This window comes from Plectropomus leopardus, chromosome 8, assembly GCF_008729295.1.
Source record: "Plectropomus leopardus isolate mb chromosome 8, YSFRI_Pleo_2.0, whole genome shotgun sequence".
Lineage (NCBI taxonomy): Eukaryota > Metazoa > Chordata > Actinopteri > Perciformes > Serranidae > Plectropomus > Plectropomus leopardus.
The window spans coordinates 15,398,313-15,421,863 of NC_056470.1; the positions used below are offsets into that span (position 1 = coordinate 15,398,313).

Below are 23,551 nucleotides of genomic sequence, written 5' to 3' on the forward strand. Positions count from 1 at the left end.
ATTTAATACTGTTTTGAGGTGTTTTAGGCTGTTTTTGGGACATGTCATATTTTGACATTTTTTGCCATACTATAGCCTTGCCTTTTCGGTCATTTTTTCAACATGCCTTATTATGGTGTTTTTGGCTGTGTTTTCAACTTTCTTTGCTATGACATGTCTCTACACGCTATTTTATACTGTTTTAATGTGTTTTAGGCTGTTTTTGGGACATGTCATATTTTGACATTTTTGCCATACTATAGCCTTGCCTTTTTATTTCATTTTTTCAACATGTCTTAATATGGTGTTTTTGGCTGTTTTTTCAAATTTCTTTGCTATGACATGTCTCTTCAAGCTATATTATATTGTTTTGAGGCATTTTCAGCTGTTTTTGGGACATGTCATATTTTGACATTTTTGCCATACTATAGCCTTGCCTTTTCAGTCATTTTTTCAACATGCCTTATTATGGTGTTTTTGGCTGCTTTTTCAACTTTCTTTGCTATGGCGTGTCTCAGGACGCAATGTTATACTGTTATGAAGTGTTTTCAGCAGATTTTGGGTTAGTCATATTTTGACGTTTTTTTGCCATACTATAGCCTTGCCTTCTTTTGGTCATTTTTTCAACATGCTGTATTATGGTGTTTTTCGCAGTTTTTCTTCAACTTTCTTTGTTATGTCATGTCTCTGCATGCTATTTAATGCTTTTTTTAGGTGTTTTCAGTCGTTTTTGGGACATGTCATATTTTGAGATTTCGCCATATTAAACTTTAGCCATTTTTTAGACATGCTACATTATGACATTTTTGGCCTTTTTTTTCGACATGCTTTACCATGGTGTGTCTCTACAGGCTATAATATGCTGTTTCCAGCCATCTTTGGGACATGTCAAAATTTGAGGTTTTTCGCCATATTTTGCTATGATGTTTTTGATTATTTTCGAGCGACATTCTATAGTATGATGTTTCTGATTATTTTTGAGTAATATACAACAGTATGATGTTTATTCTGAGTTTTGAGTGACATACTATAGTATGAAATTTTTGATGATTTTTGAGTGACATACTATACTGACATTTTGGAGTGAAATACTATACATATGACGTACAACGTACTATTGCAACATTTAGATTTTTCTTTTATTGACTTACCATACTAATACGTTTTGATGATTTTTGGATGAAATATTGACCGACATACTGTACAGTAACATTTTTATTATATTTTGGACGAAATACTATTCTTTGATGTTTTAATGACTTCTTGACCGACATACTGTACAACAACATCTAGGATTTTTGGATGATATACTATACTGTAACATTTTAATAAGTTTCTGGACGACATTGTAATCTATGACGTTTCGATGATTTTTTGGATGACATACTATACTATGATGTTTTTCTGGTTTTTCGGACGACATATTATACTTTGACATTTTTTCATTTCATACTTTTTTTTGACTGACATACTGTACAGTGCTGTTTTGATTAAGTTTTGGGAGAAATACTAGACTTTGTTGTTTTTAGGAATTTTGGATGAAAATACTGTACTATAATGTTTTCATGATTTTTTGACCAAAATACGATGCTATTACGTTTTGATCATTTTTTGATCGAGATACTATACTATGACATTTTCATGGGGGGTTTTTGGGAAGAAATACTGTATTATAACTTTTCATGACTTTTCTTTTCTTTTTTTTAATCAACATACTATACTATGAAATTTTTATTTCAACTACATAATTTACTGACATTTTTTAAAAAATCATTTTTTAAATGATATACTATATTGTTAAAGATGGATGTGACTAAATGGAAGCTTGATTCATTTTTCTCAAATTCTGGGTATTTCATTCAGGAACAAAAATCGCTATTGAGAAAAATACATATTTCATTCACACACCCGCTACAGATGTGCATGCACTGCTCACTCTCCCTCATTCATACAATGCCCACAAATATGGCTGCAATTGTTAACATGACCATTCATGCATCTACACACATACGTGATAAATTTGGGAAAAAATATACTGATGTGTTGGTTTAAGTGTATTACCTGAACATGATGAGATTTGATTTGAATAACTAAAGTTGTGTTGCACTATGTATTATGTCTTGGTCACTGTTCTTCTATGGTTAAAAGTTAGCCTGCCCCTGGCCTCCATCCCCTTTTCTCTCTCTCTCCTCCCTCTCACTATGTCCTCACCTGTGTGTATTCAGCACATCCAGCCAGGCTGCTTATAAAGCCACACACGTCCTCCACACTCCACTTGCTGATGTCCTCCACAGGGTTTGCTGTGGCTGAGTCCTCCCCATCCATGAAAAGACCTCCCACAGAGCCTGAAAGAGCAGCAGTGGGTGAAAATGATGTGACAATATAAACACTGGGTACAAAGTTGCTATTAAGATCAGAGGATCTTGCTGCATTTTTTTAGGGATGCAGAACCTTAAAAGAATTCAAGCTTAGATACACTTGCATTTTTTTGCTATCTATGTTTCTATAGTGCAGCTCAGAGTATATTTTTGTTCTGTTAGGTTTAGCCATCATGATGAGTTTGAGAAGAAAACCTTTAAGAAATAAACGACACAGGTGGAAATGGGTCAGTAATCTAAGTGTAACAGTGATTTTCATTAATTCTTAATCTTTGGAACCCGTAAGTGTTTGGTGCTTTGCTTCATCAATCCAAAAATATTAACTGATAATCAGAATCTTTTTGGAATAGCTTTCTATTGATATTTATGGATAAATCTACAAAAAAATCTACTTCCAACATTTAAATGCTCTTGTGTTAGAGGGTAACTAGTGATTTTCAACCTGGACCAGGGTTGGAAGTTAACATCCCACTGTAGCTGCTGGTTTCCACAATGTACCGACCACTCAATAGATAAACAATGTTTTTTTGGCAAGTGAGCAAAGACAATCTAGCAGCCACTTATATATTTTACCAGCATTTGACTGGTACTGTGCTAATTTCCAACTATAACCTGGACCATATTTTCCTAAGTTTTTGGTGTTTAAGCTACTAATAGGAACAATGCTTTTTTTTTTTTTTTTTATTGGTCCAGTACTGGGCAAGAGCTGCAGCTAGCAGCCGCAATACAGATTGCAATGGAACCACCTGAGGAATATGTGCATCATCAATTTATGTCCACCCAAAGTGTTTGACAGGCTCAGATTGTTATTCCAAGTGTATGGCAGCAATATAGCATTATGATCAACAATCCCTACAGGGAAAAAGGTTTTGTTCAAGAGTAAGATTTTCAGTTTCACCAGTAACAGTCCCAAAATCATTTTTGGCAATTTTATCGGACTCAATTTAAAAAAAAAAAAAATTTAGTGTGTGCAGAGCCAAGATATTGTTACACCTAACTGGGTGAATTTACTTTTTTCTTTTTAACTAAACCAGAATTGGTGATAGCAGGAACAGTGGAACGACGGAACAGTGGAACACATTTATTCACATTAAACACATTAAATTCTTATTTTGTTTCTTTTGATTTTGAATAAAGTGTTTTTTATGATGATAAAATCACTGTTTATTTTATTGGAGTCTGGTGGCTTTGGCAATAGATATTTTGGTGCTGTTTCTGCATCTGTAAGGTTCTTAATCTTTACCAAAAAGGTCTATCTCTGCAAGGGTTCCTTTTTATAATGTTGTCAGACACTTTCAATTATAATCTGCAAACGGCAATCAATGGCAAAAACAAGCACATTTAATTGACATGCATTGTCGGCGCAAACATTCCCAAGCAGTCACATAACAACCTATTCAACAGATGCTTGCTTCAGCTATTGCTTAATAAAGGACTAATATCAAAAATTGTTCACATTTGTCACTTCGACAGAAAAACATTAGTTAGTTCATGGTGGCTCTCTTATGCATGTGAACAAACAACCCCTTCTTCCCTCCTCTCTGCCCACGTGGCTGTGCTGCTGGCGGTGTGCACAAAGGTCACACAGGGGTCAGAGGCAGGACCCCTAACAGGGAGAGGTCTCCACACTGGAGACAAGCACACAAAGAGTGGCGCTTAATGGGTTTCACATGTCAGCTGTGTGTGTGTGTTATGTGTGTCTGTGTGTGTGACTGAGTCTCTCACCAGTGTGAAAGTAGGGGTTGGCGTAGGGAAATCCGAAGGGCAGCGTCTGGGCGTGAAGAGCAGGCAGCGGTGGAATGAACCCAGGTGGCAGGTGGTACTTGACATCAGCCTTGCCCAGTCCAGGGGTGAAGAGGTGGCGACTGGGTGACTCTGTACCTGCTGAACTACAAGGGGCACTCAGCCTGCCTGAGCTCTCCCCAGGCTCCTTGGCACCGTCACACACTCCCTTGCTGCCAGCTTCTTTACCCCGGTCTCTCTCCCTGTCCCTGGGTTTACTGCTGGACTTGGCACCCACACTGTCCTGCCTCTCCTCACACATCTCTGTGTCACTGTCCGAGTCCTTCATCTCCTCATCCTGCAACTCCCTGTCACCTTCTCTTCCTCCTGTGTGATCCCCAGCGTGCTGTGCCTGAGGGGTCCTGCGGGGCGCCTTCCTGGATTCGGCATCTGACCCAGCAGTGGATCTCTGTGCCTGGGTGTCTTTGGGTGTGGATGGTGGCCCGGGTTGTTGATGCTGGTGGTGGTTGAGGGTTAGGAGGGGTGTGGCAGCCCCATGGCGAAGCACCAGCATTGCATTTGAGCGGCGGGCCAGTTCCTCACGGAGGGGATGGCCCTCTGGGATGTCATGGAGGCTCCGCAGGGCTGGATGGTCGGGCGGCAGACCAGGAGGTAGAGCTCCCAAAGCGTCGGAGCCCAAAAGACGCTGCTGCTGCTGTCGCTGGTGGAGACTTTCCAACTCTTTCTGTCTAAGCAGCTCTGCCGACATCTCAAGTCTAAGACAGTGAAACATACAGGGACTTCAGCATATATACCAAATGTTTAAAATTTTACAGCAGTTCAAAATTACAAATTTGTGAGTGTATATTATAAACCTATGACTGTGTCAACAAGTTTGCCCTCTCTAAAACAAGACTAGGTTAAAACCTAGAATATGGCTGGATCGTTTACGGGGTTCCCAACCTTTTTCCTTCAATGTCTATCATCAAATAAACTGATGACATATTTTAGGGACATCTTATATTATATTCAATAACAATAACAATAGAGAACAGCCAAGCTCCGCTGATACCAATAGTTCATTCATCGTCCTGTCAACACTGATTACCAGACTGAGAATTCCTGAATCCAATACTGTAACACGGAATATTCACTTTTGTTTTAATCAGTGTCTGATTTTCCTCTTTTCTTTATAACGGCGGCGCCACCTATTCTGGCTTTGTAACACGTATTAGTTAATAACGTTTGGATAAATGTAAGGCTTGTGTCTTACAAACACGGCTGTTCCTTAACCGAAATGATGAGGTGGTATATGTACGCTGGACTCTGGTCCTGGCTTGCCTTGATATGATGGTGTCTTGTAAGCCCATGCAGGCTGAGCACAATTGTTTGCATGACTGTTTGTATGACACAATTTTTTAAAAATTCATTAAATAATTCAGTAATCTCTCAATTACAACTAGAAGTGTGAGGTGGTGTTTATATCTGCCCTCTGTTTTTATTTTCTTATCATCCCCTTGTTTTTGCTGTGTTTTCTGTGTGTGACCAGGTAGTAGCTTCACACATCCAGAAGGATGCTATGAAAATTGCGGACACAACAGCAAAAACAATGCAAACATAGCGAGGCAAGTGCCAAGCGGACAGAGCTCATTCCAAAAATAGTGAATCTGGGGTTGACCTTTACTTTTACTAGAGGCGCTGAAGGAGTGGATGGGGATGAAGGGCAATACAGAATTCACCTGTTTTCTGCTGGACAGGTAGGTTCTGGAGGTTCACTTAGTTAGCTTACTAAAGTGTCAGCTTTTCCATGAAAATAAATATTACATCCCTGCACAGTAGCTTGCAGTGTACATATAAGCAGTGCAGGCCCAGTTTAAATGTTGTGTTAACTTTTAGCTGTCATTATTTACCGTTATACATAATCTATCATTGCACTATTGTCACATACTATAAGATAACAGCACACACACACACCTGGCCAGATTCTGTTTCCTCAACATCTCCTGTTGTCGAGCAAAGATCTCAGCTTGAGCTGGTTGAAGGAAACCATAACCTGCGACAGAAACAGCCCGAAAAGTTGTAAGTGACATGAAAGCTCCCAAGTGTTATGAAAAAATACAAATCTATAGGAAATTATGTTTTAAAGTTAACAAAAGGTACTGTGCGAAAAAACATTCCTACATACCTTGTTAGTTTACTGCCAAAAACACTTTTGTACTGTACCTTAATGAATTACAATTAATATATTCTTTTTTAGGTATACACGCATGCCTTGCACATCCATTGGTACTGCGTGTTAAAATCAGGGTTCCTGCAGCTTAAGTCAAGTTAGATCTAAGACTTTTTTAATGACACTTGGAATTGAAAAAAGTGAAATGTGGAAGACAATGAACATATTATATTATCATAAAAGTATCTATCTGGACTACCAACAGAGGTGGGAAATATCTGGCATTTTTGGCCGGTTTTCTAAGTGATTTTGTGTTTCTTACTTCGCGTGAGAGATTCCACAACTTCCCATCATGGCGAGTTAAAGGAAAGGAATTAAAAAAAAAAAAATTTTTACCAAAAATATGTTACCCATTGTTTTAAGATTAGAAAATTCCTAAAATCCAGCTTTCCATGTCTAGGCACTTTAAAGGCTTTTGAAAGAACAATTTAAGTCATTTTAAGGATTTAATTTTGGATGAATTAATTTTTTGCCTTTTAAGACTTTTTAAGGGTCTGTGGGAAACCTGTGTAATTATCTATTTATTTATTATAATTTAGCTTTAGCACGATTTATGACTCACCAGGGGCCTGGCAAAGAGCAGAGGGCATGCCCAGGAAAGGAGGCCGCAGGTGAGGTCCTAAGGCGATGTGAGGGGCAGTTGGAGGGGACAGTAGGGGTGGAGGATGGGACATTTCTCTGTGGACACAAATATGAAAAAGACAATGAGTTACAATTTCGCTGGATATTTTAAAATGACAAACACATTAAGCATGAAGGGATTTCCCTACATTAAAAGAATGATTTTAACAATTTTGCGTTTTTCTCTGTACATCCCATCTCCCTCTTTGTGCGTGTGTGCATGCTGCCGCACCAATGTATGCAGTGTATTTTTATCAGTGAAGCTCCAGAGGCCCCCGTGTTGCCCCAGTGCCTCATCAGTCTTGTCACGCCGCAGCAAGCGCCGCTGGCCATTGCTGTACCCTGGACTGCAGCCTTTCCTTCCCCTGCCGTCTCGCACATACACACCCGATATATACAAAGAAACACACACAACTCTAGACCCACACACATAATGAGGGCTGAATGCACAATGCCAGTGTGTCATGCTCCGACAGCTGGGGCGGCCCCTGCGTCTTGACCGGGGCCACGGGCTGAAGGACCTTCTAATTAACACTCATCCCTCCTCTCTTCTCTCCCTTTTTTACGCCCTCCTCTCCGTTTCCCTCCCTCTCTCCCTCTCCCTCTCTACGCTGCATTGAAACCGGTGAAAAGATAGAGCGTCCCGCAACCTCTGCCTCTGAAAAGGCCTCTCCATTATTGGCTTCGTCTTTTGTCCTTCTTGAGGGGGAAAGGCGCCTCTCACCTTTCTCCTTTCTCTCTCTGTCTCTTGTTCTGTCTTAACCATCTTTTTTCTGTCCTCTCTACTTCTCTGTGACCTCTGAAAATCTGTCTTGTTTACTTCTTTCTTTTCCTCCACTTTTATTTCTTTCACCTCTCTCTATGTATTTTACTCTCCCCTCTTCATCATTCCATCTCATCCTGTCCCTTTCCCCAGACTCGTCTCACCTCTTTGTATTTCTTTCAGTTTCTCTCCCACCTCTTTTTTCACTGTAATCCTTTCTCTCAATTTATCCTTTTCTCTGTTTTTCCCTCAGTTTCGTGCACATCTTTGTGGGTATGGGGACATGATTTTGAGAAAGCAGATAAAAAGCTGGCAGTAGAGTGAGGCATCTGCACCTTGACCCCTTGAAAGTGTCAAAGTGTGGATGATGATGCTCTCCACCCGCACACTGTCTCAAACCACAGCTGTTTCCAGAGCCTTTCCTGAGCTCACTCTCAATCTACCCACACCTCTCCTCTTCCCTCTCCTGTCTCTCGTTTCTCTCCTCCTGAGCTGCTGCTATCACACCAATCAGAGCTCAGCTGTGTGTGACTGCTGCCGCACAAAAGCATACATGGGAAACAAGCTGAGGAAAACAACAAAATCAAAACCAACACTGGGACGCATGCAACCGCAAATATTGTTTTGCAACTGTGTTCAAATTAGCTAGCGCCTGCATGTCTCCCGCCTCACTAAATGGTGAGGGAAAAGGAGAGAGAGGGAGGAACTGCAAAGGAGGGAGGGCACGCATACAGGAGCGGGGAGATGAGATGGGGGGGTTGGAGCCAGGACTGAGGGGGGAGTGGTGTGTGGGGGTGGGGGGGGGGGGGGGGTGAAAACCATTCATCGATCGCCTCCGCCGCTGAAATGTTAATGCTAATCGTATAACCGCTCTCTCCGGCGGTGCCTCGCACTCCAGTGGCAGCTCCAATTAATCTTGGGTGAGGGCTACGGCGCGTGACCCCAGAGCCGCGAGCCGGGGCCCCGCTAGCCGCTGCTTATGTAATTACACCGCCCAGTGTGTAATCACCTGGCCTAATCCCTCAGGGCTAGCAATTAGCCTTGCGACGCGCAGTTCCACTAGGCTACGCTAAGTCGCCCGCAAAAAACTCCCATCCACCCCCGCCGTGGCTCCCGCATGCCAAACTCCAATCCCCCCCCCCCCGCCCCTCTTTCTGATACTCCCTCCCTTTCTTCTCTCTCCTTGCACCGCCTACCCTTGCCTAGCGTTAGCCCGCAGATGAATAACGGTCAATTAAAGCTGCATGACTGAGGCTGCCAGGCGTCTGCGCCACCATAATTAGGCCTAATCACGGGGAGTGAGAGAGACGGAGAGAGAGAGAGACAGAGAGAGAAGGGGAGAAAGAGTGTGTGTCTGACACTCCCCTCCACTCCCTTCCTCCATCTCTCCCTCTCTTCCTCCTTTTATAGGAGGCAATTTTAAGGGAGGAGTGGCAGACATTAGTCGTTTTGCCGTGGGGCGATGCCTGTGTGATGCGTGCGTGCGTGCGTGCGTGTGTGTGTGTGTGTGTACACACATGTCTGTCTGTCTGTCTGTCTGTAAATGTGTGTGGTTTTCTTGACCTATCTGTGCATTTTGTTGGCAAACCACTAACATGCTATAAAAAGACAAGGCAAAAACGCTCACCTAGTTTTTGCATGAGACCGAAAACAGGCAGATTCACAAATGCACTCACAGGCTCATAATCACGCAAAACTATACCACTGGATGCCCCCCTCCCCTCTTTCTCTCTCTCTCCCTCTATGCCTGCAGTGAGGCCAGGGGCTCCTAGGGAATTCACTGGTGTGTGACGACCTGTCAGAGTGGCGACAGCGGTCCCGTCCCGCAGCAGCCCAGGCAGTGTGTGTGTGTGTGTGTGTGTGTGTGTGTGTGTGTGTGTGTCAGTGTGTGCGTCCAGGCGTTCGTGTAGGGGTGTGTGTGTGTGTGTGACAGGGCTGCCCTTAATGACGGGAGCGTGGGGGGATTAGGAGCGCCGCGCGGCCGCCTTCGGCTCCTTCTCCGCAGGAACACATTTACACAGGAAGCTCATTAAAATGGATGAGGCTCCCTCCACGCTCGTTCTCTCTCTCTCGCTCTCTCTCTCACTCACTCCCTCCCTCTCCTTATCTCACTCTTCTCTTTCTCTCTCCGTCACTTCGTCCTCTCACCATCTCCTCTCTTCTTCTGTTTTGCTTCCTTCTCTTCATCCCCATTTTAAGCTTCCATGTTTTCCACTTCCTCTCCCCCTTTCTCTTTACTTTTCTCCATCCCTCTCCTATTTGCCTTGCAGATGCTTGGTGAGCTTAGTGCCATTTAAGGCCAGACAAATGGAGCGCCAGGCTCTAAGCCCATCGAGCGGCCCTAATGATTTGTTTTTAACAATGGGCCCTAATGGGCACCAGATAATCAATGATGAGGGGTCGATGGAAAGGTGAGCCACGGAGAGAGTTAGAGAGGGGGAGAGGGGAAGAGCTTCTATCGCTTATTCACATTCTCAGCCTCGGTTTTTCATTTTATCTCAGTTTTTTGCCAATTATCTCAATTTTAATTTTCTCCTCACTTTCTGCTCATTCCGCTCTCAGGTTTCTTCTTAATTTTCTCCCGCTCTGTTTTTTTTTCCAGGTTCTGTATATTTTGTGGGGAGTAGGTACAGTCTAGCATCTAGACACACATTTAAACTACAAAAGTATGCGGACATTACACCCACATGAGATTGCTGAAGATCTCATTCAAATCTAGGGGCATAAATACGCTGCTGTAACAGGCTCCACTCTTCCAGAAAGGTTTTCAACAAGATTTTTGAACCTGGCTGCAGGGATTTGCTCCCATTCAGCCACAAGAGCATTAGTGAGGTTGAGCTCTGATGTTGAGCGATAAGACCTGGCATATATCCTGCAACTCAGTTCATCCCAGAGGTGGTGGATGGGGTCAGAGCTCTATGAAGGCCAAGGTTTTGCACACCAAACTCAAAAATGTATTTCTTTAAGGGGCACTGTCATGATGAAATATAAGGGGGTCATCCTAAACTTTTGTCAAAAACTATCATCTAAAAATCTACGCATTTTACACATAGATTTAAACATACTGAGAGTGAAAGAATTAAAAAGGTGGCACTCCGTCCACCAAGAGGGAGACGGAGTGAGGTAGCAATGGTTGGATGGATGGAGGAAGGGAGGGTGAGGCCTAGTTAACTCTCCCCAGTCCTGTGTGGCTAATTACTCTGTGTGCTGTCGGAGAACAGCCGCGGCTCACTGACTGCATTCACACCGCACTGCTGGCCTCTCCTTCTCTCACACACACACACAAACACACACACCCACACACACAAATTAGCAGACATATTCACACAAACAAACCCAAATTCAATCCGCATAGATGAGCGTGCATACAGACCGCCAGCTTGAAAAATGGAACAAACAAACACACGCGAACAATCAGCCCCCCCCCCCCCGTCTCCACGCACGGTGTGTGTGTGTGTGTGTTTGTTTGTTCCATTTTTCAAGCTGGCGGTCTGTATGCACGCTCGCACACACACACACACACACACACACACACACACACACACACACACACACACACACACACACAATATATATATACACCCCCACAGCCTCCCAGAGCTGCACCACACAGCGCCTGGCCGCTCTGCTTCCTGCTTATATCCCCACCCCTACCCCTCACCATCCCCTTCTCTCGTCTCTCGTCTCTCTCTCTCTCTCTCTCTCACACACACACACACACACACACACACACACATACACTCCCACCCCCCCTGCTGCCGCACCGCCGGCCCATTATCGATCCCCCGCCTCTCCCCGCGCCACATAAATAATCGACAAGCAATTACCCGCCCACTCCCGCTGCCCCCGGCTTTGTTTGGGAGGCGCAGGGGCCAGCGCTGGGGGGGAGAGGAGGGAGGAAGAGCCGGGGATGCAGGCGTGCAGCTCCACAGTGGTAGCCAAGAGGTTATTGGATCCTTCGTTTAGCCATGTATGTGGAGATGCACATACGTTCACACACACAAACAAACGAGCACTGCAGCACACTGAAAAAGCCACATATGAGATGAGATCCTGCTGAGGAAGCTTGGATGGGTGGAAACGGGAAGAAAAGTGCCATGGTTTGGTGATGCAAACTGGCAGGTGATTAACTCCTTCTACTCTTTCTCCCACTGACAAGCTCTTTCTGAAAAATCTGAACATTGCTACATTATGAATTCCACATTTACATGTGCTCACATTAACTGGGGCCTCTTATGCAGTTTGTGTGTGTGTGTGTGTGTGTGTGTGTAGGATGTGGGAGGTGGGCTTTATTAATGGTTGATAATACTGATATTGCAAGCAGTGCATGGTTGCCGTTCCAACAACTAGCTTTGGTCAGGCTGATGTAGAGATTTTGGTTGGAAGTGAATGTGTGTTTGCATCTGTTTTGTTACCTGTCAGTGTAATGTGCGTCCCGGTGCTGCGGCAGACCCTGCTTGCGTCTCTGGCTGGATGAAGAGGAGCTGCCCGCTGAGGGCAGGTGAGCTTCTAAGGCTGCTGGATTCCTCACCGCTGCAGCCAACGCCTCCTGACGAGCACGCAGCATGTCTGAATAAGAAAAGTTGGGGCAAGAAACAGCGGAGGAAGGAAGATGGTAAGATTAGAGTTGATATGATAAAGATGACAAAGGAATAAATTGAGGAAAGAAAAGAAAAAAACAGAGGCAAGGACAGAATTTGGGGGAGACAGAGAGAAGAGGATAATAACAAATTTAGCATCCAACTGCTCACGTCTGTGCAAAGATATTAATAGAAAATCAGCTTTGTATGGAACATTTTTAAACAGAAATTCCTACTGACTATACATTTCATCAGCTTATAGCTGATGGCTTATTTTAAGTGGGTTGTACATTAGCTGTTAGAAGTTTTCTGTTAGTGAAGCATACTTAAAAAAGTTGTTTGTTGTCCTGTAGTGACAGATGTAAGGGCTAAGTATGCAGGTTGCTCATAGAAACTCCCAATAAGTAATTTCCACATTAATACTGAAAATGATTGTTATGCGCTTTATAATCCCCCATGGTACATCCATATACGGACATACATGAACACAAACGCACACACTCACTGAACAAGGATAAACAAAAACAGACATTTTGGCAGAGGTGTAAGAAATCAGCACAGAGCGCTCAAGTCCATCTGTCATGCTTTGGAACTGAGCTGACCGGTTTCAAGCAAATGTGAGGAAATAAAGAGGTGGAAGAGGAAAAATGGAAAGGCTAGAAGGATGGGCATGAAAAAATGATGGTGTTTGATGATGTTTTCAAAACAAATAATGACCAGTGCGTTTTTGTAAGGCCGAGCAAAAAGCGACTTCACACATCGGGCGCAGAGTGTTTTTACCCCTCCCCACCTCTGCCTCCATCGCACCTTCTCCCTCTATCTCTACCTGCCCCCTCTCTCCACCTTCTGCCCTCTACCACTCTCCTCATTCCATCTCTTTCTTCCCTCATCGCCGCTCTCTCTCTACCTCTCCCAGCAACCCCGGTTCTCTCTCGCTCTCGTAGGAGAAGAGGCCTCATCATTATCAGCCAGGCCAGGCCACACCAGGAGACATGGCTTCTAATGAGAGAAAAATCCATCCTGCTCTCTCTCTCTCCTCCCTTTCTCTGCCTCAATCTATCTATCCTCTCTCTCTCTCTGCTCTTCTCCGCCTCCCCTCCTCCCCCTCTTTTTTAATTAGACAGATCCCTCGGGAGCTAGAGGCCATTTCCGCCGCCGGTGCGGGTGTGACGTGTGTTTGTGTGTGTCTGTGTGATTTAGGTGCTTACGTGTGCGTGCCTAACTGTGTGTTTCTGTGTGTTGTGTGTGTGGTTTGTGTGTGTGGGTGTGTTGGCGGAAGCAGTTGGGCGGGCGCCGGGGTGGGGGGGGGGGGGTGAAGCGACAGATATTAATGCGGCCTAGCTCCGGTGTATCGATCTGTTTGCTGCGCCAGGCCGCAGGGGACTCGGCTGGCGGCAGACAAGGGTGTGTGTGTGTGTGTGTGTGAGGGTGTGTGTGTATGTGAGGGTGTGTGTGGGTAAGGGGGGGGGGGGTTGTGAGAGATAAGGGAGGGATCAGAGGGAACTGGAGCCCCAGAGCGTACACACACACACACACACACACACACACACACACAGTCTGTTGTGCACTTGCATACACAGTGCAGGGGTGACAGGGTGGAAGAGTTGACCTCTATGAGTTTCTGTGGTCACAATCCCATCTCACCAATTATTTTGTACGTCTGGGTCAGTTTAAGGGGTGCTCCAGTGATTTAGTATCGCACTTCCATAAAGTTTGGGGACTTCCAAGCGACAGATTTTAAAAAAGAACAGTGCAGATCGATGCTGCAGAGCCAGAGATATGCTGACTTTATTGCAGCCAAAATACCAAACTAGGGAGAAATCCTAACTTTAGGCTGCAGACCTTAATTAGTCAAGTTCTAAAAACACTGTAACCTACAATTCCCATAATGCAACTCAACAGCATCTTTCGCCAGACTCTCCCTTCCTTGTAAACACCCACATCTTTTAAACTCTACCCACTGCCCAGTTTTTAATGCAGGCTTTCGTACCTTATATAACCGTTTCCTCAGGCTGACTAATACTGTGATTATATTTAACCTGGGTCATAGCCAGAAGAATACGCCGGTTCTGAGTCCAGATTCGACTAGCTGAACCTCACTGACCTAAAACACAAAGAGATTTATTCAAAAATTCATAAAATATATTTCACTGTTCAATTATATTTTCTAATTCTGTCTTAGAATACTACACAATGTTTATTTTATTTAATTTGTTTTATTACAGTCAACGATATTTAGTTAACAAAATGAAAATCACACTGAAAACCCCAAGGTGTGAGTCTTTAGTGGCAGCAAGGGCCAATACTTGGACATGTAGTCAGTTGAGTGCCCCTTTAAACTCAAACAATATAAGCTGTATAAAACAGTGAAAATTATTCCATTATTTCTTTAATTTCTTGTCTGATTTGACTCTCTTTTTATCCAGTGCATGTTTGTAAAGCTTCACTCCAACACTGGGCCCATATTTTGCTCTCTCTCTCCCCCCCCCCCCCCCCTCTCTAATTCTCTTTCATGTAAACGGAGAGGAATAGGGTCACCTGGGGCTCTACCCTCCTGTGTGTGTGTGTGTGTGTGTGTGTGTGTGTGTGTGTGTGTGTGCAGAGTAGGTGCTCAGATTCAGAATTTCCCCCTTTTAAACTCTTGGTGTTGCAGCTGCTGCAACACAAGGGGAGAGTCCCTTCATCTGCAAATCAGAGTCCTAATTGACGACACACAAGCACACACACACACACACACAAATACACATCTCTTCCTTTGCAGGAGTTATTTTGGGAGGTCCCAGTTTACCACTCGGACCCATCCCGCTTATCCCTCTTTTGTGCCATCCCATTTTTCTCCCCGCCATCATTCCTGGTGTTGGGCCTAAATCCCCTCGGTTAAGCCGGGTTTTTCTCGGCGTGAGAATGCAGAAGAGCGACGCACTGATGCAGCTTGGCTGGCCTCGTGATGGATTTGGCGGACTGGCAGGTACACAAAAGCCGACATGCATCCGCTAAAGCGCACCGTACACCAGAAAATTAAGTATTTTTTCAGGAAGCGGTATTCAGCCAGTATCGTAGGCTTAGCGAGCAGTAAATATGTGGTGAGTTTGTCGCTCTGAATGTTTTGACCGTCTGTACTTTGACCAATCACGTGCTTGAGTTTTAGGCTCTTCGGGATGATGGTGATGAAGAGATGCTGTGTGCAGCTTTGTGCTTTCAAATCAGACCAAACTGCAGGAGACAAAACAGAAGCACACCGCTTCCATCCCACCCCTCCCTTCACTTTCATCTGGATATCTACCCCCACCTCTTTTTTTCTTTTCTCTCTCTCTCACTCTCCTTTCATCATATGAAGAGGGGGAAAGCCCTCCTGGCCATTTCTACAACCCTGCCACCTCTCCACCTCCACCCCCAATTTCAGCCCTCCACTCCCCTTCCCTACTCTTCTTTTGCCCATCAGGTCCAGAGAGAACCTCTCAAACAACACCTTGCACCTACACATTCACACACACACACACACACACACACATGCACACAGAGTTCCTCTTCACCCCTGCCTCTTTCACGCACACACACTTTAATTTTCTGTGCCCGACACTTCAAACACATGAAAGGATGCTCTGCGGGGACCAAGGCTAAAGGGAAAGTTGGAGGTGGGGGTAAGGAAAAGGAGGAGGAGGGGAGAAGGTATAAAAGCAGTGCTTGAGATGGAGATGTGTAGGGGAGATGGTGGTGGTGGGGGCCCAAGGGGGAGGGAGGAGGGGGTCACAGGGGCCCCATCAGGGACCAGGTCAATGTCAAGGGGCTCTCACTGAAGTGATTCGCGTCAGCCTCTCAGGAGACAAAACAGCCGTCCCTGTGTCCCTCCTCCTGGACTGTTTGTGTCTGAGAGTGTCAGTTTCTTAACAAGCTCCGACTGTTAATTGGAGACAGAGAGGATGTGAAAGTGTGTGTGTTGTAATAAGTTTTCTACATAAACTTGTGAGTAGTCGGTGGATAGATGGAGGAAGTTGCCAGGTGTGGAAGAAAAGGAATATTAGTAACACCAAAGGCTTGGCTGTCAGGAGCGTTGGCAAAGCCTGTGATGCCCATGGCTCATCATCCGCTTAGAGGATCTGACACGCACAAACACAACAGCAAATGTAAATACACACGTCGCTAAGAGGAAATCTTACCGTGAAGTTGTGTTTTAAATGGTATTTGTATTTAAGTGTGTGACCTGAGCATCATTAATGAACCGTAAACTTATGTGTATGGGGTTTTTTTTTCGTGCTCCAGGAGAAGTTATTTATTCACTCCTCCCTCGTCTGTTCCTTTTACATTTCCTTTGACCATTTCTGGGTTGTTTTTTTTTTTTGGTACTCGTATTCCTGGTTTCTCTTTACCTCTTTCTCTTCTTCTTCTGCGCATAGGGAGCTTTTAAGTGTGGCTTGGAAGAGGAATGCATGTGTGCAGAATAAAGGACGGTTTGGAAACTATCAAACGATTTGGAATGTGGAAGTGAAGAAAGGGAGCGAGTATGTCTGTATTGCGCCAGAGCGTCTGCCTCATACCGGCGAGGTTTCTGGGAAAGGAAGCCAGCGATCAGACTGCACCCTGGGCCATAAAATCCCCACAATGCACTGCATCTTGCCTCTAACTCCTCTACGACAGGGGGAAAGGCAATTAAAGCGTTTATAGGCTTCGCCCCCTAGATTTGCAGCCAGCAATTAAAAATCATTACTAATCAAATAAAAATAAAAGTAGCTCAAACTACAATCCGGCCAGGGCATCGATCGGATTTATGCTACTGCGAAAGAGCTCATAAAGACTGGTAGGACTTAATGTTACATTCTTTACAAAAATGTGAGAAAAAGGTTAACATTTAATGGCAGGCACTGTGAAATGAGTATAAAGCCAACTTATAAAATCCAAATGAGGCAACTTTTCTCATTTTCCTTTTTTTTTTTCAAACTACAATTCTCTCAAGCTAAAACCAGTAAATTTTATGTGACTGTAGAAATTGAGAAAAACTGGGACACACTGGTGGTTTCCAGGGTGTTGGGAGATTTAGAGGGTTGGCAGGCGGCCAATGAGAGCTCCTGGATCAATTGTGGTGTTGATGCATGCGAAGCCTTGTGGGTGTTGTTAACACCGGAGAGCCATGGTGGTCAGAAATCACCCTGAGTGACACTTTGACACAGGGTGGGCAAGCGCCACAAATAGAAATGTCAGCCGTCTCCATGGCTGGGGTTTTACAATGGCAGCAGTGTGGCACACCTTAACATGGTACCCTGAACACAGTGCTACACTCTGGGGTTACAAAGTAGCACTGCATCACAGTGACTTGGTGACAGGTGATGGAGGAGGTGTTTTTACAGAAGCTGGTGAAGTGCTTCCAAAGGAAACTCTTTTAGTTTGAAGTAAATCTCAAGTTACTTCAAACTAAGTTCAAAGTTATTTCAAAGTTTATAAAAACTAAAGGAAAAGTACCTCTAGATCTTTTATGAGTCAGTTCTTACTGGTGGAGTATGAATTCTGAATTTAAAAATCAACTGAGGTATCTACAGTAAGGTTACAAGATAAATCTGCAGATGTCAAAAAGCCAATACGATGACAGTAAGGACCATTATAACTATACACACACCTACAAATACAGAGCCTGTGGACTGACCGTGGCCAGGCAGACCCATGCTGCTCGCCAGCTGGTAGAGCCGTTGCTGCTGTTCCTCATAGGACCCTTGCTCGCTGAGCGCTGACATCATTCGCCTGTAGTGCTCCTCAGGGCTCATGTGGCTATGGCTGCCGCCTGCCTCCACTACTGGGCTCTGGGAGTTTTCTGGAGAGAGGAGGAAGACACTTATATTAATCAATGACTGTCAATATCCATCTCATCAGGGGATAAATACTAACTTGACACTGCAGGCTCTACAACTCTATTATGCTCTAGCTTCAGTGTTATACACTGGACTATCTTTTCAACATAAGATGAAAAAATTATGTATTCATCTACACTCATGTACCTTTGAGGAATTTGCCTCAAGTACATACTCACTTCAAATTTACTACGCAATTTCAAACAGCAGCCAGAGGTCACAGATTTGGAAAATTTGCAGTTGAATACCCAAATTCACATTTCATGACACAGCACTCTGCTGTTTAGCAACCCCGCAAAGCATACAAATCAGTTAATCCCAAAGAAACAAAGAATCAACTTAATCTAATACTAGTGTCAGTGTTTTGTCTTGCTTGCGAACGTGCTCATGTTTTTTAATCAACAGTGAACTGAGAGTATGCATTTGTAACATTCTACAACACGTGCAGCATGTCATTGTTGTATCAAAGACTGTTTCCCCATCAATATGTGTTTCCCCTAACCACAGAGGGGTGCTACGCATTTTAACAGGAGGAAAACACTTTTTGTCAGGGAAACAGATTCTGACACAATCATGGACAGAGTAAAATAAATGCCGTAGCTACTGTGACGTCACCCTGTCATTTGTGGAGTCCTGTTTTTAATCCTTGAGTTCGGCATTTCGGTCGAAGCCATGTTGGTTTTCTGGAGTCAGAGGTGACCGTGTTTGAGAGGGTGGAGCTGTGGAGCAGCAAGATGTGGCTCTGACTCACAGACTATAGCGACACCTCACTGACAGCCAGTCACTCAAGCGACCCGCCTTTACATATGTGGTGAGTGATTAAAAAAATAATGAACTCCCCGTGCAGTTGTCATGAATGTTTAAATTAGCTAAAGAGACCAAAACTGTTTTTTGTACCATGCTGTAAACATGCTTATTTCTGCTGTAGTTTGACATTTTAACACCAGGGTCTGTCAGAATTGTTTCACTTCTGGAGCCAGCCTCAAGTGGCCATTTCAGAAACTGCAGCTTTTGGCACTTCCGCATTGGCTTCATTTTTCAGCTCCAGAAGTTGCAGCTTGCACCTGTATGGTTTGTGCAACTTGCAGTTCAGACAAAAGCGGCTACCAGTTCTGCTGAGGCCAGTTCATATGAATATTTAAGGAAATGTCATAGACAATTAAGTAAGTTACAGGTTCCAACGGGAACGTTGTGCCTGCCAGGTCTGAAAAAACGAGTCAGAACATTAGCCACAGCAGCAAAAAGCTGAAAGGACGCATCATGTCGAAGCCTCTGACCAGTCTTGAGAGACATTTGCATATAAAATGATGATCACAAGATTTTATTTTATAAACGAAAGACATTTATGTACATTTTTTCCGACAGATTGATTCTGTTCATTTCAAAATTCAAACTGTAGACTACGAACATGAAGTAGTTCATTCTAACCTGTGTGAACTGAACGTTGAGCGAGATCTTGTGAAGTGTGAACGTGCACAACAGTGACCACTGAGACCAATGTTTTCTGTGGGGGGGGGTTGAGTAATTCTGAGCCCTCTGACATATCTACTGGTTCACAATTTGAAGGAGAGCATTGTTTTTTTGTAATTCTGAATGATAAGACAGGTGTGTAGGATAAAATAGTTTCTAATGCAGTTCTAAAAAAAAAAAAACTTTCTGACGTGAATGCTTCCTCAAATATCAGCCAGAAACATGCGTGTACACAGAATATTCATTAAGAATACAGCACTGATGGACTGGAAACCTCTTTAGATGAAGTTATACACATACAGTCATGCATTGTTAATGGTGTGATTCTGACCCCATTATGAACTCACTATTTCTGACAGAAAGCACAGAAGTAAGCATGCAGTAACTTTGGCATGGGGTGATAGGTTATAAGTAGGATTGTCAAACTGTTCTGTCTTGACTTTTTTAAATGCAGACAACAAAAAAGGCTCAGCTTCTTCCATCATGTGTGTATTTCTGTGCACTGCTGAGCTGCGTTTGAGGTGTTGTGAAGGTGATGTGGTGTATGATATCTATCTAGCTGTCAGTCCCCACACTTAATCTCTCCCTCTGACCTCCCTCCTCCCTCTCTCTGTCAATAGTAACATGATCTAAGGTAAGGGTGGTGGGGGATATGGGAAGGTGGTTTGGGAGTTAGAGGAGGGAGAAAGAGGATGGGAAAGAGGAGGAGGAGGAGGAGGAGGAGGGAAAAGCAGAGGAAAGCAGGGGTTATTTTTACCACCCTCCTTCTTATTGAAACCTGAGCCTGGCCCCGGGCAGGCGAGCAGGAGTGGCGCTGAGGAGCGGAGGTGGGTTGGAGGTGGTGGTGGGGGGAGGAAGCAAGCACGCAAGCATCTCTGTCTGCACCGTCAAGCTCCAGCTAATCCACCCAAGGTCCTGTGTGTGTGTGTGTGTGTGTGTGTGTGTGTGTGTGTGTGTACGTGCGCACGCAACTAGTCTGTGACTATCTGAAGTTTTCTCGCTCTCTAAACACAGCAGGGGGTGCCGACTTTGCAACAGAAAGAAAAACAGACATCATTTACACAGCGGCATCCAATCTCTCTGGCTCCATCCCTACGCTACCCTCTCTGTCTCTCTCACTCAATCTATTTCTCCACCTGCATTAGTCATTAAGGGATAGAGTGTGTCACTGAACTTGCAGGCAAGAAGATACGCATAGATAACACACACACACACACACACACACACACACACACACACAGGTGCAGAGTAAGGGTTTGAATGTGGACAGAGCTCAAGGTTAAGACACAGGATCAGCCGTGTTTTGAAGTGGCTTAAATGCACGTTTCTGGACAGCAAGCTGCACACACACTTATGCACACGCACAGACATATTCACACAAACATCTTCTTTATCGGTCTCCCTTATGCAAATATACAGCAAAGGAAGAATATGTGCAAGGCGTATACAGAACTTGTTTGCTTTAAAAGCCAAACACCTAACCGCGCAGGCACAAGAACACCGTCAAAATAAAAACACACAAGCCCCATTTGCCTTAAAAGGAAGCCAAGCCTGAGTACACGGATACACACACTCCACAAACACACATCCACAAAAACCCATGCATCATTCAGAAGCTGGGTTGTGTCTAAGTAACTATAATGGCCAAGAATGAGTGCTACTCTAAAGAGAAAACGGCTCCAGGCAGACTGCTGTCGCTAAAAGGTCACCCAGAGGGCAAAGGTCAACACCAGGCTCAAGATAAATCTGCACTTAAGCAAATACTTGCAGCCATCTATCAACCATAATTGGAGATATTTGTGTTGCTGTATGTGTTCTGATAATGATGTTTGGCTTACATGTTCACCTGGAGTCTGTGTATGTGTGTTAATGTGTATGCATGTTGTTCAGGTGTCTCCAGAGATGAGGCTGGATGTGCGGCGAGCTGCCCTTCGTTTTGTGGTTTTTCCTGCTGTATAATGCATCAGTCAGGAAGTCTTCCTCAGGAGTCCAGAGGGACAGGCCTGGTGGTTGCGTCGGGTCTACGTCGGGCGCCCGGTTTCACACCGCATGAGGGAGATATGAATAATAGAGGATGGCGACCGGATTGCAGCCCTACAGGCGAGCACTGTCTGGCCAAGGTATGCCTTCTCAAGATCTGCTATATATGTTGTTCTCATAAAGAAAGCAGATTAAAAGTTAACAAAGTATGTATATTAAGAATTGGGTGTAAAAGTTATTTTCTATCTACAGGGGGTATCATATTATTTAGTATATTATATTATTTTGTATTATTGTATGTGCAGCATTTGGTGAAAATTAGACATAATACCAACCCTGCTGTTTCCTGTTTAAGGGTCGTTGCTTTGCAAGTCACAAGTCAGTCTCAAAAAAGTCAAAACTGTCCTCATAGTTTCATTGTGTACCATCATAGGTCCATACCATTGTATGTGAGAAAATACTATGTTTTGGTTATATGGGTATACTGAACCGTTACTGACTTCTGACCTCTGCTAACGTGTGTGTGTGTGTGTGTGTGTGTGTGTGTGTCACGCTAACCCTAACACACGGACCACCAGCATCTAAACCAATCCTTTCTCTTTAACACTCAGCCACCCCATCTTCTTTTTCGGCAATGTTCACCTGTTTCCTGTCAGAAAACCTACATCCTAGCACATCTGGAGCATCACAACACACAAATACTCTGCATGGTCTTACCTTTGGGGGATACGCTACGTGACTTCTTGCTGTCAGAGGGACACTCGCTGCTGCTGTTGGGAGAGAAGCTTCTTCTCTTGCCTAGAAGGTCATCTGTAAACACAGAGAGAAAGAGAGACAGAGAGAGAAAGAAAGAGCAGTCAGTAGAAAGTCTAAAGTAAAAGCTCAATATTGCCACTCTGCTCTTTGTCTACCTGTGTACATGGCGGCTACTTTGCAAATGCAGAGTTAGAAGCAAGAGAGTGAAAAGGAGCCAAAGAGGAGAAAAAAGTGAAAGGTGGAGAGAAAAGGAAGAGACAGAGCGAGTGAAGCGAGCCACGGGCGTCTGGAGATGTGCCTGTTCTGTCAGATATGAGAGGGGGCCTGCACCGCTGTGGATGACAGATCTGCCCGGCTCATTCACGTGTGTGTGTGTGTGTGTGTGTGTGTGTGTGTGTATTTGCAGAAGGGAGGAGGGCTCTGTCTCTCTGCTCCAACGTCTCTTTCCAACAGTCTGTCCTCAAGTGTTATCACTGTTCTTCTTCTCCTCTCTTCTTTCTTCGCTTTTTCCAGATGTTGGCACAAAAGCCTCTGACTGAGCTAAAGTGCGTGAGAGCCTCTCAGCTCCTTGAGAAATCCCTCTCAGCCTACATTATGGCTATATCATGTGTTTATTTTTAGTTTCTGTAACTCCGCGACAGCTACTCCCCTCTCTCTTGTTGCTGTCCTCCCCTCATAAACACACATCTGATCGTCTTCTCATTTCTCCATCTGCTTCTCTCTTTCTCCTCTAGGTATGTTTGAAACCTCCTCCCATCAGGAGTTCTCTCTCTCCTCCCATTAACACCCACCCTACCTCCATCTCTTCCTCCCTGATCTCCCCCTGCCTCCTCCCCTGCCACCAAAGAGGAGCATCTAGTGTACAATTACAGCACCCCCTACTGCCTCCTCCTCTCCTCCCCTCTCATCCCTCTCTTCCTTCCCGCCCAATCGCCTCACCTCCACCCCCCCTTAAACACACCTCAAATCAATACGGGCCTAATCAGCGAGAGAGGGGATGCAGAGCACATCGCACGCAGCGCCGGCAGGAAGGAAAAAGCCGTTTGTCATTGCTCTCTCTCTCTCTCTTTCTTTATTTCTATCTCATGCACCTCTGCTTTTTCTCTGACTCTGTTTCTTCCTCCTCACAGAGCCAAGCCACAGCAGCAACTGTTTCCCCTCTTTCTCTTTCCTATCGCTTTCTCTCTGTCTCACTTCTCGGTGCGTATTTTTAGGGATGGGGGAGCGCCTTTTTT

At 44.5% G+C, this 23,551-nt stretch overlaps 1 protein-coding gene across 1 annotated transcript in view; it reads right to left on the bottom strand.

The window, feature by feature from the left end:
- Positions 1-2,178: 2,178 nt before the first annotated feature.
- samd11 (sterile alpha motif domain containing 11) overlaps positions 2,179-23,551 on the bottom strand; it is a 54,666-nt gene continuing 33,293 nt past the window's right edge. The window contains exons 5-11 of the mRNA XM_042490962.1: positions 22,278-22,370; positions 17,909-18,073; positions 12,109-12,262; positions 6,872-6,987; positions 6,054-6,132; positions 4,083-4,855; positions 2,179-2,324 (exon numbers count right to left, since the gene is read on the bottom strand). Of these exons, the coding sequence (XP_042346896.1) occupies positions 2,179-2,324; positions 4,083-4,855; positions 6,054-6,132; positions 6,872-6,987; positions 12,109-12,262; positions 17,909-18,073; positions 22,278-22,370 (1,526 nt within the window). The remainder of the gene's footprint in view (positions 2,325-4,082; positions 4,856-6,053; positions 6,133-6,871; positions 6,988-12,108; positions 12,263-17,908; positions 18,074-22,277; positions 22,371-23,551) is intronic.